The sequence below is a fragment of the Talaromyces amestolkiae genome (genome assembly GCF_001896365.1).
Source record: "Talaromyces amestolkiae strain CIB chromosome Unknown scaffold14.1, whole genome shotgun sequence".
Taxonomy (NCBI): domain Eukaryota; kingdom Fungi; phylum Ascomycota; class Eurotiomycetes; order Eurotiales; family Trichocomaceae; genus Talaromyces; species Talaromyces amestolkiae.
In genome coordinates, this window is record NW_024468050.1 from 743,675 (window position 1) to 760,280 (window position 16,606).

Consider the following 16,606-nt stretch of genomic DNA (forward strand, 5'->3'; position numbering starts at 1 on the left):
AATCTCCAGAGCATATTATATAGGTAATTAAAAGTACTGTGGCAAACATTTTCACCTTTTGCCTTGGTGTACTAATTACCGGCTTTGGAGCCTGTCGACGCACTTTTTCGCCAATTTAGTAATCGCGAGAGACAGCAATTCCAGCCCCGAGAATATCTTGATGCGACGAAACGCAGCGATCATCCTAAAGCCTAATCGCCGAGTTTTTACCAAGATGCAATAAGATACGTTCTAGCGGTGTATTTCTTTTAGCATTCATGACACGATATTTACATTTTTTGTCTCTATTTAACGCCTTTAGAGCTTTTTAAAAGAGGTCCTCTTTGGCATGGTAACTTATCGCACCAGACATTGGCTTGAGACACGTTCTATCCCCGACTCCTAGCTGTTTTGGCTACCTCAGTCCTCTCTACAACCTTCCACATTTACAAGCTATACCATAGCTGTTGGATCATGAGGTAATGGTACTTCTTCGAGAGAAGAAGAAAGTATCGCCTTGCTTTACTGTGGTGCGCTGGCTAGTCTTATCCCAAATGTTGATTTCACCTATATGGCACGCTCACGTAAGCAAGTGAAGAGATCGAACGAATTATAGGGAGAAAGAAGGACGGTTACCTTCAACAAAAACTCCAACTTCATCGTACTCATATCTTGGAGGTGTTGCTTCTGGTACGCTCTCAATACGAAACCATGATCCCACAATGGGATTCACAATCCTGTCACTTTCGGTCCCCAAGAAATCCTTTGTGTCATTTTTCAATTGGCTGCAAATGCACGTACTGACCGGAAATTACATTGGGTATTCCGCCAAATGTGGCGACTCTGTAGAGCTCTGTCTTTCGCTTTACTTGAAGTACCATTTTGCATATGGAGAAGATCTCGAAATTGAAAAATGTCGGATGCTCTAAGTGCTGAGATGCGTACTTCAGGAAATGAACTGAGAAGGAGCTATCTATCTCTTGTAGGCCATTGAAATCATAAAACACGATGTTGCATAATATCATAGCTAGATGATCGCTGGCGCTGGCGGCCAATCGTGTCTCTTTGCGTCGCCGCACTTTTTTGCCGTTTTCGGACGAGTTAGGGCTATTGACGGCAGTGTCCATGCAACTAACGTTCATGAACGGTCCCACTTCAATGAATACGAAAATAACAAAAAGGCGCTATATTGTTGAAAGTACTATGTAAATAAGAAAGGTCGAGTAATCTATTGAGATAACATCGTGTAGAAATTTATCATCTAGTTCTTCACTCTTAGCCCAAGATAGTCTCAAGCCTCTCATCAGCCATGACATCTGGCCAGAGAACAAGGGTGGCTGATAAGGATCCCAATAGTGAACTACTTGCAGCTGACTTGAGATCAGCTTGAGCCCACACCTTTTCTAGTATCTCCAGACCACGGATTATCGCTGCGACCCCGACATACTGATGGACTGCCGTTATCCGCTCCCTAACAAAGTCTCTCCAATAGGATATAACATTGTCCTGGTTATTGAGTGCAAGTATTTCTGCCGCGATAATATCTCGAGATGGTAGACTGAGGATGACTTCTGGAACGCAATGCGCGGTCTGTTGCAACGTACTACCGGCAATGATCAAGGGAAGAGTAAGTAAACAATTGACGCCTGAAGTACGTGGAATCGCCGCAATGAGTGTCAAGATACTGTATGACATAGCAAGCATACTCAAAAGAGTATTGTTGCGCGTGTCATGTTGTACCATCTTGTCGGAAGCAATTTCGAGGAGTTCCGGAAAGCTTTGGTAGAGTTGTAACAACACAGCCAGTCGATAGATCTGAGCAATACGTATGAGATGGCTGACAGGTGTCCTGGGGTCGTCTGTGTCGCCTATTTGACTATGGTCAGGTGGTCGGTATTCATGAACTTGCTTCTCAAGTTCATAGGCTCGTTGCATCAATCCGGAGTCAAGGGACTCTTTAATTCCGGTAGTAGCTGTTTCCAATGTCAATCTTTGTACCATTGATCTTTGTCTTCCTAGAGTTCCAACGTTGGACATATAAACAAATAGCGGAGTGCAAATCCCTGTCCATGGATTTGGTTGGTATGTAATTGTATGATCAGGTTTGCTGAAGCAATCCATGTAGGCTATCATGTCCATCGGTTGATTTGAAACAAAACTCGCCACGTCTTCCCAGTATGCCATAATCCCACTTATGAAGCTTTTCGTTCTTGAAGAGCAGTGATTCACAGAGAGTGCTATATTCTGCTCATCGATTGATAGCCATCTTTTGAGTAGGACTCGCGCTCCATGTAAATGAGTGATGCCTAGTGATGATGGGTTGTGCCATCCCTTGAGAGTATTTATTAGACAAAAACTGAACACATGAGTGAATATATTAGACACTTACATCGGTCATACCGAGAATAATAGTAGCAAGCAAAACCTGTTCCGTACTACCATCTTTGGGCTCCCCGATATCCCTTAGCCGCTTGATCTCGTCACCCAGAGCAGAAATGGCCTTGATTTTATGTCTGAGGAGAAGTATAGAGTTGTCCACCTTTTTAGACGCGAGATGAGCTGCCGACATTGATAAGATGGAGTGGTAAATAAAAGGGTAAAAGCTCATCAGGTCTTTAATTTCAGTACGGAAAAAGTTCTGTGCAGAGTCAAAGCACGAATTGATGGGACACACGGTAGAGAAATAGTATCTGATTATTTCTGTATCATCGTCCTCGAGAGGCTCAGGCATAAATGATCGGAAATCGAGCCATACTACTGAAGTATCACTCATTTGTGTTGGTTCGTTGTCAATTTGATCTTGTCGATATTCATGATTCGCGACTAGGTCTGACCGGTCCCACAACAGGATTTCTTCGCCTGGAATCTTTTCTACATGCAGGGTACCATGAGAAGAGCTGGCACTCGGATCTTCAGTGTCCCCCGAAGCGATTGTGCTCAATTGAGGAGTGGATATACTTCGCGATCCTATGGCCTGCGAGGGAAAGGCTTCCCACGACGTTATGAAACTCGCCGATGCTCTTCCAAGAGACTGAGACCCCGTGCTTGAATCTCTCATGTGTGTTTGAGTACATCCTAATTCGTATTTGGATGACCACTTCAAAGGACGCTTGTACCCTGGACATTCGAAATCCTTACGTCTGCACTGATTGCAATGAGGAAGAGTTTCGTCGCATTTGATTTTCTTCGCAATACGGTTTTGAGCTTATAAATTCTTGGAAATTTCTATTGAGAGAACGAGAGAGGAGTTTCACTTACCCTTTGTTTGCACCGAGAACAGCCAGCTATTATCGTAAGTCGCAGTATCTAAATGACGAAGACGAAAGTAAAAAAAGAATACTTACTACGAGTTTTGAGCCGACTCAAAGGCTTTGGTATCCGTGGCGTCATATTTTCAACTTGTCCAAACGGACATTTTTGAAGAAATTTATTTTGATGATCGAAATAGTGAACAAGCACTTCAAACACGTACGTAGATTCAAGGTTATCCTATCGAAATGCGGAGAAAGCGGAGACAGGTTCACTACATTTGTATTGGCCAGAGATATATAGAAATTCACAGAGTGGACTCTGCTTATCTTTAGGCCCGTACTAGATGGCCCAAATTGAAACTACGTATGTCTTACCATAGTGCTCAATGAGCTACAATATATAGGTAATTTTCTGCAATGGGGCACTACGTAGTGAGGAAATAGGAGACATAACGCAATACAATTGCCGTCGACATCTCATCAAAACTAACAACTCTCACATCCAATCACCACTAAAAATCCTATCTATGCCGTAGGTCGAAGAACGATATTAGGACCATCGTACTGTTTCATACCTTTCCAAGCCCAGTAGATGCAACTGGCAATTAACACAGCGCCGAAAACCAAAGAAGAATAGTTCATGTTCAATGCAGTAACCGGCTGATTCGCTGGAAACACCATGAAGATGCTAGTATAGATCAGATAAACCATGGAGATAGCATTGATCGCCACCCCATAGCGCCCTAACTTCCATGGTCCATATGTGAGAGTCTTTTTTTCCGACGAAAGTCGCCGCCAAAACATTAGGGCAACCGGAACTGCGTATGAAATCTGTATTCCAAGCACGGAAAGAGATAAAATAGCATTGAATGCTGCTGTAGACCCAATATTGATAAATCCGAGTAATATAAGAATCGCACTGGTTACAAGGATTGAGCGTTGGGGTAGTTGTGTTCGCGTGTTCACTTCGGAAAGATACTCGTGGAACGGAATTGCTAAAGAGGTGGGTGTAAGTGATTTACATGATCGCTAGACATAAGTATAAGAAGACATACCCCTGTCACGCGCTAATGACCACACCATCCGAGATGAGGATGGAAACAATGCAACAGTAGCCAAGAGTGCCATGAGGATAAACGTGCAAGTCATGGCAGTACTAGCTGCATTGGATCCTGTTATATATCGCAGAATCTCAATGATAGGGTATCCAGTATTAGTAGCGAGTGCTGCGTCTATGTCGCCCATGCAGAAGAGAATTGCTAGCACAAAGGCAAAACCCAGAGTACCGTTGATGGCGACTGAACTCAACATACAGTATGGCACCGCAACTTCGGGATTAGGCATTTCTTCGGCGAGGTGAATGGCTCCGTCAAAACCTAGATTAAATAATTTCTAGCCATACGTCTTGATGGTGCAGTTAGGATTTTTCCGACTGAGCTTACCTGTTAGAACATAGCAGCTTGACAGCATACCAATGGACCACGCGACTCCATCGCTTGACCATCCCGAATTATTTTCATAAAGTGTAAACACGAAGCTTGCTGAGTTTTTCGTTGGCGTTACCACCAAAATAACAACGAAGTTCACGAGAAATGCAGCTAGGTGGATGAAGAGCGATAATCCTTCCACCACAGCGAGGAGCCGGCTACCCCATATGTTGATAATCGTGCTCAACCCAACAAGGGCCCAGTATAAGAGTGTGCCGTGCCAGCGCTGAGGGTCATATGACGGTAAATTCAAGATCAGTAAACCCTGGATCATCGTCGCTGCCAGAAAGGGAGCACTGCCAGTGAAGGCTATCCAGCCAAAAGTACCTACGCCAGATATAAATTAACAAAAGCTTCAGTCTTGCATGGCTAGTTCTTACCTATCCATCCGACAAGCCAGCTGAGGAAATTTCGGCATCGCTCGGGGGCCAATTTGGCTGTGAAGTGATACTGGCCACCTGCTGTAGGGTACCTGTGATATATCAGCAGCTATTCGTATGGATTGTGACGATACTCTCATACATCGATGTCATTTCCCCCAAGGATGCTGCGGTAGCCATGGCGCCAATTATAGCCACTAATCAGCGTAGTCAGTAAATGAGCTCCTCGAACAGTGAGCAAGATGCTATTCTTCACTGACGAATACACCCGTAAACCAAGGACACTGGCCCACCACTGGTCAGCGCTGTTGCCATCGTACTATATAAGACACTCATCAGCTTTCTCTATCATAGTGAAAGTGACGACGACGATCCGCCAGGCGTACCTTGAAAATGCCTCCCATGTGGCCATAAGAACAATAGTCATGGAGAGAATCGTGAAACGTGAAAAGCCTTTCTGTGCACTCGATATGAGCTAGAGTTATAGCGATACCATCATGATGCCTAAATTACCTTCACCTCCTGAACTTCTCCCAAGTTATGACTTCTGGTAGCTGTAATTTGCTCTGATATGGCATCAGGGCCGAGCTCAAGCTTACTTGCATTGCGTTTCATTGTGGGCAGATACTTCAACGATAGGATCATAAATAGAAATTTGAGAATGAGTAGACCCTAGAGGACTATGATAGTCCAATATGTAATGTTATTTGAGTGTAAGACAGATCGACAAATACGCTGGCCATTTTGCCAAGTATATATTCCATCTTGCGGGGTACGGTGAAGCAAACAACGGGCAAATACTCTATCTAGAAATGCACCTAGGCTACGATATCATAAATCAACAACTTAAAAGTCAACAGCTTCGGTTCGACAATTCTGAACTCTCCTTCTCCCACCCAGAACAGATTGCAGGGTGCGGACCAATCGGGGTCTGTCTAATTAACTAGCCTTGACTCACTGTAGTTAGTCATTTAGCAAACAGCGGAATGCCATCTCGGAAGGAATCAACCTTTCCGAGGGTTAGCTTCGGAAATGCTACGGGACTGAGAATGAATTCCTATCATAAGAATTAGCATGGCTATGTGATACTTTGATGGGGTTGAACTCGTCCATAGAACGGAATGGCATTCCGTCTGGCTAAGGTATCGTAGAACACTTACTTGGCTTTATTCGATATAGGGGTTTTCGTGTTTATCGCATATCTCTGCGCCTCGGGCCTATCTGAGGATGATAAGCATCGCCCGTTATGCTAGAAACCTAGAAACATGTTGACCCCATTGAGCTTGATAGGTCTCTGGCCGAAGCATTCCTAGGTAGCGCCTACGAGGATCAATATACGTTAGCGGTAAAAGAGAGCTAGTGTTAGCCAACCTGGCACACTTCATTCTGCGGCTTGGGAGAACAAAACCTTTCGACTGCACAATGTCATGTTAGAAATAACTTTAATGATAACCATGGAAGAACGCGGGGTAGAAACTCTCAGGTCATTCATTGCTGAAGAGCGGAACAGATCCGAATTGTTTTAAGAAAAATAGCCAAGCAAGAAACTTATTTTTTTTTAATAAAAATAAAAGGTTAAATTTTTAGTCTTCGCTAGACAGTATAATACAGAGAGCAAAGCTGTCTTTGTTGTTCGTGCATCTAAAAACATTGCAGTTAGTATTCAATTGGAATTGGAGGCTCGAGGAGACAGCATGGGACTAAACATCTCAATATTCGATATTAAGCAGTATCTTACACACCTAGGCATAAAGCTCGTTGTATTGCGCGGCCAGTCCAGGAACTAGAAAACCCGATCCTCAACATCATGTTTCGTTTCCCACGCCTCATGTGAGGTGTTACTAGTCCATGCCTTGTTATTCTCGGTGTCATTCCCAGTCGATGCCGTGGTAATTTGCACCTCAGTTGTCCGTATGATGCCGTCACCACGGCTGTTACTTCGGACAGGAAGAATCCTTTCCTCACTGCTGTTATCATTGTGTATGCCCGAGATCGTCGTGGCGGGGKGCTTGACATGACTGATCTTGTTGGATATGGCGTTGTTGTCATCATGGGCGTGACCAGATCGAAGCACTCCTCCAGAGCTAGCTTTACTTTTGTTTACGCTGCGGGAGAGTGAGCGCAATTTGGTTCCCTGGTCATATTTGTTGTAATCATAGAGGCGACTGCGAGAGCCAGAGCTGTAGCTATGGAGAAGTCTTTTGAACAAGGGCTTGAGGCAGGGTAGGCTTCCAGCAATAATCCCAATATTGCATTCGGTGCTACGACACAAATGTTAGATGAAGTCTGAAGGCAAGGATAAAATGATGCGTGTCCATACGTGATCCAAATCGTTAGGTCTGTCGAATCCCAAAGGAAATCTCCCGTCTTTCCGTAGTTTGGAAGGAATGAAAGTTTGACGAATGCTGCAGCGCATGCACTATAGATGAAAGCTGGTATCAGCCAATCATGGTCTTTACTGAGGTAATGAGGCAAGAAACTTACAAGACGCCGAGTCCGAGAATGCAGACTAGAGATGCTTTGGTTCGCGCGTTGACTTGTAGTTTCCTGTTTCGTATCCTTGTTAATGCGAGACCGTCCTTTCTTTTCATCCCAGAGTTTATAGCAACTTGATTGTGAACGTACCGAAGCATGATAGCCGGTAAAAAGGCGAAAATCAAATCCGTAAGGATGTTAAGAGCTTCATGAGGGCCTGTCAGCTTTAGGACCAATATTCTGTTCTTCAAGCACGCTGACCTGTGTTGGTGTAGCTGAGCTCAATAAGTTGCTTTGGTGTAAAACATTTAGATTTCACATTGCTATCCCAGATCGATGCAATGTCTTTACATTGGAAGATAAGTGTCTATCGTACTCATCAGTTCGGTCATTAAGCGAGATCATGCGGAGGTATATTTTCCGTACGAAGAAGCATATCGTAGTGTAGATCGCCATCATGCCTGAAATCAAGGTACATCAGTTAGTATATTACATTGTCAGAGAGCACCCTTCGGCTTTGCACAATTCTTACCTATTATGGTCCAAATAAACATCTTATACCCTTTGTTCGGCGCAAAGCGAATCAGGAAGAGCCCAATTGAGATCTTCACGAAGCCAATAGCCCATAAATAGATTGCCTGGGTGACAAAGTTCAAGTGCAGGCCTGTGGTAGCAACTTCCGGATCGAGATAGGCTAGATGTCGTCCCGCGCCATGGGCTACTTCTGGAATGATGATCGCCCATCCGCTTACAGACTGTCACTGTCAGTCATTTTAAATAGTGAGAGTATCTATAACGAATGTAAGGGTGAGAAACGTACCAGTGCCATTGTTAATGTCATAAAATAGTCCTTGTATTTTCAGAGTCAGCGGACCTGCTGAAAAATGGCAGTAATGAAAAAAAATTGAAAGTGGCTGTAGAAGGAAAAAAAGGCATAGCAGGCGTCTTGGTTGACACATCTATCGGCCCCGGAAACCGATCGCTCCCAGAAAGTGCTCTCCTTGTTTTGTCTTTTGTTGTTTTCGTTCTAATTCCATTTCTGTTTGAAAAGAAAGTGATAGGAAGAATAATACCCACATCGAGACCAACATTTCTGACAATGAAGCATCGAACGTATAGACGGGCCAGGACCACTGCTAGTGCAGCACCGGTAGTAACGGAGACTGCAGCAAGAATATTCGGACCGCGATTGTCGTCTGGCAGTCCAGCTCCTCCCAAATGGGCGGCGGTTGACATTATGCTATCCTGATGTCGACGGCTTCGTTCTGTTTTGTCATGTGGAGGAGCAGAAGGCGGGAGGTGAAAATGGCTCAAATAGTTTATAACGTCAAGTTCTAGTGAGAGATATAATGTTAGAAGAGCTACACCAATGCAAGTCTAGGAGACCTCCATTAACTTGAGTTGCTAATTCTGTTGTACCACGGCAATTGCACAATAGCTTAGCCATTGGAACGACAAGGGGGCTTGGACATGGATGGCTTACTCTTGAATTTTGAGTTGTAGATGCAAGATCACCGCGTACCTGACTGATGGCGCTCTGGAACAAGACAAAATTGACTAAGTTGGGGCTAATGCATGATAGTGTACTCCGTACATCGTGGTGGCTACCATTGACCAGAGATATTCCAGTAGTAAACTAGGAGATGACTGTGATACGACTATAGTGTGCTGAAACGCGGCCTACCAGGATACCAACATCACGGAAGGATTAGGAGTAGAAGACCAATCATCAACATGAGGTTTTCCTTTCGTTGCCTTTCAAACTTCGGGCATTGCCTGAACTCGACAGCAAAAACTTAGCGAACTCAATTGCTCCAATAGGATTTACTGGCCACGCCATCTGAATCCGGAGGTCTGTGTGACTTGACCATGGGCAGTTCTGGAACTTGAAGAACCTTGTAAAGTGTACATTAGGCTTAACTTTGTCCCAAACCGCATTCATTTATCAGAGGCAGACGGAGGACAGGGTACGGAGGACAGCTCCGGAATATCGAGCTACAAAAGTTTTTTCGTCGGTGTAACGTCGGGTAATAGCCTAAGACGTACAAAAGTACAGTTCACATCCCGGAGAAAACATTATCAATTGATATAGTGCATAAATTATAGCACTCCATGAATTATAACAATGTGTATTTGATATTTCGACATACTATGACAAGGTATGTTATTAGATCATATCATTGTCAGCATGGTGAAGTGAAAAAGGGCGTGGAAATAATCACACMCACTACTCCATGAGTCCATATAAACATACTGGGATATGGAGTACATGCGGAGTCTGCGGCGATTCCTCCGAGGCTAGCGATGGTACCGGCGCTACTTTAGTCGAATACAAATACGAATTCCTAGTGAAGCTAACAAACGTTATTCAGAGGCCCTAGACCCTTACTCCACAAGCGGCTGATGGTATGGCATCTTACCTTGATATTTCAATTGCAGTGATTTGTATATCTACTTGATATTTCTTGCATGTGCTAGTACCTGCACAATGTTCCTAGTAAATAGGGGCGTATAAAAACTGCATGTTCCATAATTGAGCCAACAATGAGCCACTTCCGTACTAATGTATGGGGCAAAGGGTTTCGGGATCTCCCAGATCAAGCGGGCCATGGGGAAGAGGCCGGATAACGGAAATGGGGTTGTAGTAATACCTCCAATAAGGGGCCCATAATTACTACGTATCTTGTGCCTATGCTTCCACATTCCGGTAGATTGTACACCCTCGAGAAGTTAGTCTATTGACTCTATTACAGTATTCAACCTGTGGGAGTCATAGCACTACAACAATCTGCACCGGTAATTACACTGTAAGTAGATTTACCAACCAACCAACCAAGTAATCCACCTATAAAAGACCTCTTCAGTGCCGCTTCTTGAAGCCGTCTCAAGTCTAATACTTCAACCGGCCTAAGTCAAGTAATAGTATAAACCTAGCTTATGAATATTCCCGGAAAAATGGCTAGTTTAGGAAATACTTTGCAACCGGCCGAATAATATAATCCTAACATGTTTTTACTTGCTAAAAGCCTAAGACCGAAGATCCCTGATCCCCGTATTGATTGACTCCACACTATATGGGACGTTCGGTGCCATGTTGATTGCACCACATGCTGGCAAGGTAGCAATGAAAAATTTCCTGGCCTATGGTTGAATGCATGCTTGTGTGGCACAGCGGCTAAGAGTTGACTGAGCGAATACAATTGCTCCTGTGTGTTGGCCTTAATGCAGCCACAATAATAGTCATAGCTACTAAGGAACTCTTTATGGAATAGTTTTCTAATTGACAACGTGGGCTGTACAATGTGCAAGCGTGTAGTCTGATATTAATCAATTGTCTAGACCGTTTTGTGTGCACAGTATAGACCACTCGGTCTCGGTGTACACTGTTTCTAGTAAGGGCTCGCTAGAAAAAAGTCCCCATCCTACTTGGCTTTTGATCGTGGCATTAACTAGCCGCCTGTTTTTATTTCTGTTTTGTTGTCTCGGCCCATCTTCCGATAACCCTACATAGTCTTAGGTGATTGCCGGTACTTGTATAAGAAGGGGAGGAAGACGAGATTTTTCTTTCTTGGGCCTCTGATTCCAAGACTTTGAATCGTTTGTTCCTGTGAAGGCGTAATAATTAGGGTTCCATCTTTCCATAGATCGCGATGCGTTATACCACTCTGGCTACCGGAGCGCTGGCTCTTATATCTAGCACTACGGTCCTAGCGCAGACAGCTTCAACGACTCTGCCTACGGCGGCATCAACTTCAACATCCCAGGCTGCTTCGCAATTGGACACTTTGAGCCAATATGCCTATAACGTCTCTACAGACGGTGTTGACAACAGCACCACCAACAAACGTAGCGGCTGCAGCTTGAGCAATCTGAAAATCCGTCGGGAGTGGTATGTTCTTTCCTTCTTCATCGTCTGCTGATTAGGCCACTTCTTTCTCCTCTGTGCCTCAATCTCTTTTTCTCTTTTCTCCTAACGATTACCAGGTCCACATTCAGCACGAAACAGAAGAAAGCATATATCAATGCAGTGCTCTGTCTCCAGAGCAAGCCTTCTAAGACTCCTTCTGACCTGGTCCCGGGAGCGAAAACACGATACGATGACTTTGTGGCTACACATATCAACCAGACACTCGAGATCCACTATACTGGAACGTTCCTCGCATGGCATCGTTACTTCACCTGGGAATTTGAGCAGACCCTGATCAACGAGTGCGGCTACACCGGCACTATTCCGTGAGTTTCTGACTTTCATGATAATAAATCATCAGTGCGCTGACAGGTCCCAGGTACTGGAACTGGCCTGCTGCCGCCAACTCTCTGGAGACTTACCCAGTCTTCGATGGAAGCGACACGTCTATGTCCGGTAACGGGGTGCCTCGTGGGCCAAATGATACAGACAGCGACATAGTCCTATCACTTGCCGGTTATGCTGATATCTATCTGCCTCTCGGCACCGGAGGCGGTTGTGTAACCAGTGGCCCATTTGTCAATTACACTGTAAATCTGGGCCCAGTGGCTCTTGCATTGCCTGGGGGCGAATCAGCCGCGGCGGCCAATCCTCTCGACTACAACCCTCGCTGCTTGAAGCGTGATCTGACCACCGCCCTCATTCAGCAGTACGCCAATTTCACGTCTGTAGTGAGCCTGATCCTTAACAATGCCGACGTCGCCGACTTCCAGCTTGCCATGCAGGGTGTCCCGGGTAGTGGTGCAATTGGTGTACACGGCGGCGGCCACTACTCGATGGGCGGCGACCCCGGCCGCGATGTGTTTGTGTCGCCCGGTGATCCTGCCTTTTGGCTACACCATGGCATGATTGATCGCGTGTGGTGGATTTGGCAGAATCTTGATCTCGCACAGCGCCAGAATGCCATCTCCGGCACCGGGACGTTTTTAAATTATCCGCCCTCGGCGAATACGACGCTCGACACAGTGATCGATTTGGGATACGCGGCGGGCCAACCGATAGCAATGAGTGAGCTTATGAGCACGACAGCGGGGCCTTTCTGTTACATCTATCTTTGATGAGTTGTGGAATGACACAGCTCTGAGTGCGATATTTAGACGAATTTATAGTCAATATTGTAATCACATTTGCACTGATATCGCCTAGATTTGGGATCACATAGTAAAAAAGGAAATCCAAGGCCGAACTCTGATTTCCATCCACTAAATTAATATGTATACTACTACGGCTTCTCGATGGGATTGGCTGCAGATACTGTAATTACAAATCGACAGGCTCTAATATCCAAATATGGCAGTCGAACCCGAGATCATCCAGATATCTATTCAACGTATTCATCAGATTGTTGTCTCCGCACATCAATGCATGTTGAAAACATTAACTTAACATTGAATAGTTGAAAAATAATCCCGAAGTTATGAAAATGTATATCAGCGAGGTATGTCTAAACATATCACAATATCAGGTTGATAAACTGATGTGCACAGTTATACGTCTACCCCATCAAATCGCTCCAACCCACAAAACTCCAAGAGGCCACTGTCACCCGTCATGGCATCCTCTACGACAGATGCTTTATGCTTCTCAAAGTCGAAACGGCCACTGGAAATGACGATCATAACAGCGGCATCGAAACAGAGAGGACTAAGCCGACTTTGAGAAATATGCATGTCCCACATTTCCCGCAAATGTCACTGTTCTTCACAGATCTCGTTCTACCTGATGACGATGAGCAGCAAGAAAAGAAGATTATTGTCACGTATCAGGAACCACCCGTTTCCGAGAACAAGCCGAGAAGAACATTGGTGGTACCGCTGGAACCAGATGTAGATGGACTCGAAAAAATCCCAGTGACGATGCATCAAAGTCCCATGATGGGCTACGTCATGGGCAAGAAATACAACGACTGGTTCAGTGAATGCTTCGGATTTCAAGTTGTGTTGACGTACACGGGAATGAATCGAAGGAGAGTTTTGGGATCCATGAATCCGAATATTGCTCGCCAGTCTGACCAAAGAGGAGGGTGGCTGTCTACATTGACGAGTTATGTACCTCTTCTTGGAGCCGGTACCACACAAGAACGAGACGAGGAAATTCTCACCTTTGCTGATTGCGCATCGTATATGGTGGTGAATGAAAAGTCAGTCAAAGATGTAGCAAGTCGGTTTCAGGCAGGTGAAGGAAGAGTAGAAGTTACCAGGTTCCGACCTAACGTGGTAGTTGGCGGGGCTGAGAATGCATGGGAAGAGGACTTTTGGTCAGAGTTGAGTGTGGCTACGGACGATGACAGTCAAGACGTACAGCTTATATTGACATCGAACTGTATTCGGTGTCGCTCGTTGGACGTCGACTTTGAGACGGGTGATTTCCACAAGACAGACGATGGGATTATCTACAAGAAACTGAACAAGGACAGACGCGTCGACAAGGGTGCAATATACAAGCCTGTCTTTGGACGCTATGGGTTTTTAAAGGATGATGTGGTGGCTAAAGTACGAGTTGGTGATGCTGTAACTATCTCGAAGAAAGCGGAGGAGCGGACAGTTTTTGGTAAGTCCTTGCTGACATTATTTGTTTACATGACTTGCTGACAATACATAGACTGGCCAGGTTTATGAGACATGAAATAATTCTTTTTGTTGATAATGAACTTCATTGGAGAAATTGTATTGTATGGTAATTTGTAAAGGGTCGAAGTAGACGCGTATAGCATCAAAACACACACAACACTTCCAATCGGATAGTCTCAAATTGTCCCTAAAAGGATGGTGATTTGGGCCCGGGACATATCAGCATCGCCCACTTGACAGCGCTAGGCCGTGGTTGTGAGAGCTGCAACTGCCGACAAAGGCCGTCTCTTCATCTTGGATTTAGTTGTGTTGAAGAAGAGAAGAGGAAAGGAAGAAAGGTTTCGGAGAGCGAAGGAAAACAAGTTCGTGTGCGGGAGTCCCAATCGGGTATAATGGCACGGCAGCTTGGTTTTTCCGGTAATTTTCCCGCGGAAATCAGCCGGCGTTGAATGCCTCAGGCCACAAGGCAGGCACCCGTTGACCGTTATCTCGTGCTCTCCGCGGATAATCGCATGACTTGCCAATGATAAAAGTCCCGATTGCTCGTCTGGCACCGTCTAAATTGTGCTAAACTGTGTTGTCAATCGGTCTGCACTGCGGCAATCGCTTCCATAATACACGATGTCCTTCAATCGTTGCAGCCGCCAGGCCTCGAAGCTGTTGGCGACCAACGGAAGCTCTTTCAGAGCTGCGACTTCGACGCTATATCGTTCACGCAAAGCTACAAGCATTCACCCCTCGGAAGTGACGTCTCAGAAACGATATGTATCTGACGGCCATCATGATAGCCAGCAAAAGGTATGCACTGTTTTCTTGTTGCTGTCGAGCTCACAGCTCAATGCTCTTGGGAACGCTTACTGACTGACGTGATCCCCGCAGTTGCTCTCCACACACCTCGAAGAAGCTGATCCCACGATATTTGCCATCCTACAAAAAGTGCGTGCATTTGAATATGATAATCAGCCATGAGGGATGCTTATGGTACTATAAACAATAGGAAAAACGAAGACAGAAGCATTTCATCAACTTGATTCCATCCGAGAACTTCACCTCCCAGGCCGTTCTTGATGCGCTTGGCAGTGTGATGCAAAGTGAGTTATGGCATGCGGATATCATGTGGCCTCTACTAATGTGTGCCGGTTCATAGACAAATATTCCGAAGGCTACCCCGGAGCTAGATATTATGGCGGCAACGAATTCATCGACGAGGCCGAATCACTATGCCAGAAACGTGCTCTGGAGACTTTTAGATTGGATCCCGAGGAATGGGGCGTCAATGTCCAAGGTTAGCAGATACACATGAGGTGGGCTTGAGGATATCAACTGACTTTTCAAAGCTCTGTCGGGTTCACCCGCAAACTTGTACGCCTACTCGGCTTTACTCAACACCCACGACCGTCTTATGGGACTCGACCTGCCACATGGCGGACATTTGTCTCATGGCTACCAAATCCCGAACAAGAAAATCTCCTTCATTTCCAAATACTTCGAAACTGTCCCTTATCGTCTCGACGAGTCCACCGGTCTGATCAACTACGACCAAGTCGAAGAATTAGCCAATCTATACCGCCCCAAGTTGATCGTTGCAGGCACATCCGCCTACAGCAGATTGATTGACTACGCACGAATGCGCAAAATCACCGAGTCGATTGGCGCATATCTACTTAGTGACATGGCTCATATCTCAGGTCTTGTTGCTGCCGACGTCATCCCCTCTCCCTTCCAATACTCTGATGTAGTCACGACGACAACACACAAGTCACTGCGCGGTCCTCGTGGTGCCATGATCTTCTACCGAAAGGGTGTACGTCGTACGGATAAGAAGGGAAACCAGGAATTGTACGATCTTGAAAATCCCATCAACGCCTCTGTCTTTCCGGGTCACCAGGGCGGTCCTCACAACCACACCATTACAGCTCTTGCGGTTGCTCTGGGACAAGCCCAGACCAAGGAATTCCGCGACTATCAACTCACTGTTCTTGAGAATGCCAAGGCTCTGTCTGACCGACTCGGCAACTCAGTCAACGAAGGCGGTCTAGGATATAACATTGTGTCCGGTGGAACAGACAACCATTTGGTTCTCGTAGACCTCAAGAACCGCGGCGTAGATGGAGCGCGCGTTGAGCGAGTCCTCGAACTCTGCGGCGTCGCCGCTAACAAGAACACCGTGCCCGGTGACAAGTCCGCGCTCAAGCCCGGCGGTCTCCGTATCGGAACGCCCGCCATGACTTCTCGGGGTTTCCAGCCAGAGGACTTCCGACGAGTTGGTGACATTGTCGACCGAGCAGTCACCATCACACAAAAGCTTGACAAAGCAGCAAAGGAGAGCGCAGAAGCCAAGGGACGCAAGAACCCTGGTGTCTTAAAGGCATTCACAGAGTACGTCGGCAACGGAGATGATATTTCAGAAATTGTACAATTGCGACAAGAAGTCGAGGACTGGGTAGGAACATTCAATGTTCCGTGGAAGGATGAATAGATGTTTTGTTGGATACGT

The 16,606-nt window shown here is 45.6% G+C and overlaps 4 protein-coding genes across 4 annotated transcripts; 2 read left to right on the forward strand and 2 right to left on the reverse strand.

The window, feature by feature from the left end:
• Nucleotides 1-1,254: 1,254 nt before the first annotated feature.
• BHQ10_007196 (uncharacterized protein) lies at nt 1,255-5,712 on the reverse strand (the record flags this gene model as incomplete). Its single annotated transcript, XM_040879865.1, has 8 exons — nt 1,255-1,952; nt 4,286-4,606; nt 4,673-5,044; nt 5,098-5,189; nt 5,240-5,294; nt 5,358-5,416; nt 5,484-5,554; nt 5,611-5,712. 8 exons carry the CDS (start codon nt 5,710-5,712, stop codon nt 1,255-1,257), a joined length of 1,770 nt encoding a protein of 589 aa, XP_040735700.1.
• A 1,168-nt stretch (nt 5,713-6,880) lies between these two features.
• On the reverse strand, nt 6,881-8,808 carry BHQ10_007197 (uncharacterized protein; the record flags this gene model as incomplete). The annotated part of the gene is made up of 9 exons (XM_040879866.1): nt 6,881-7,358; nt 7,418-7,516; nt 7,582-7,644; nt 7,723-7,777; nt 7,834-7,939; nt 7,999-8,033; nt 8,105-8,327; nt 8,393-8,422; nt 8,650-8,808. 9 exons carry the CDS (start codon nt 8,806-8,808, stop codon nt 6,881-6,883), a joined length of 1,248 nt encoding a protein of 415 aa, XP_040735701.1.
• A 2,414-nt stretch (nt 8,809-11,222) lies between these two features.
• On the forward strand, nt 11,223-14,157 carry BHQ10_007198 (uncharacterized protein; the record flags this gene model as incomplete). The annotated part of the gene is made up of 6 exons (XM_040879867.1): nt 11,223-11,461; nt 11,557-11,805; nt 11,859-12,504; nt 12,936-12,977; nt 13,027-14,089; nt 14,141-14,157. The coding sequence occupies 6 exons, from the start codon at nt 11,223-11,225 to the stop codon at nt 14,155-14,157; spliced, it is 2,256 nt and encodes a 751-aa protein (XP_040735702.1).
• A 573-nt stretch (nt 14,158-14,730) lies between these two features.
• Nucleotides 14,731-16,588, forward strand: BHQ10_007199 (uncharacterized protein; the record flags this gene model as incomplete). Its single annotated transcript, XM_040879868.1, has 5 exons — nt 14,731-14,907; nt 14,989-15,045; nt 15,107-15,200; nt 15,257-15,394; nt 15,447-16,588. 5 exons carry the CDS (start codon nt 14,731-14,733, stop codon nt 16,586-16,588), a joined length of 1,608 nt encoding a protein of 535 aa, XP_040735703.1.
• Nucleotides 16,589-16,606: the final 18 nt, after the last annotated feature.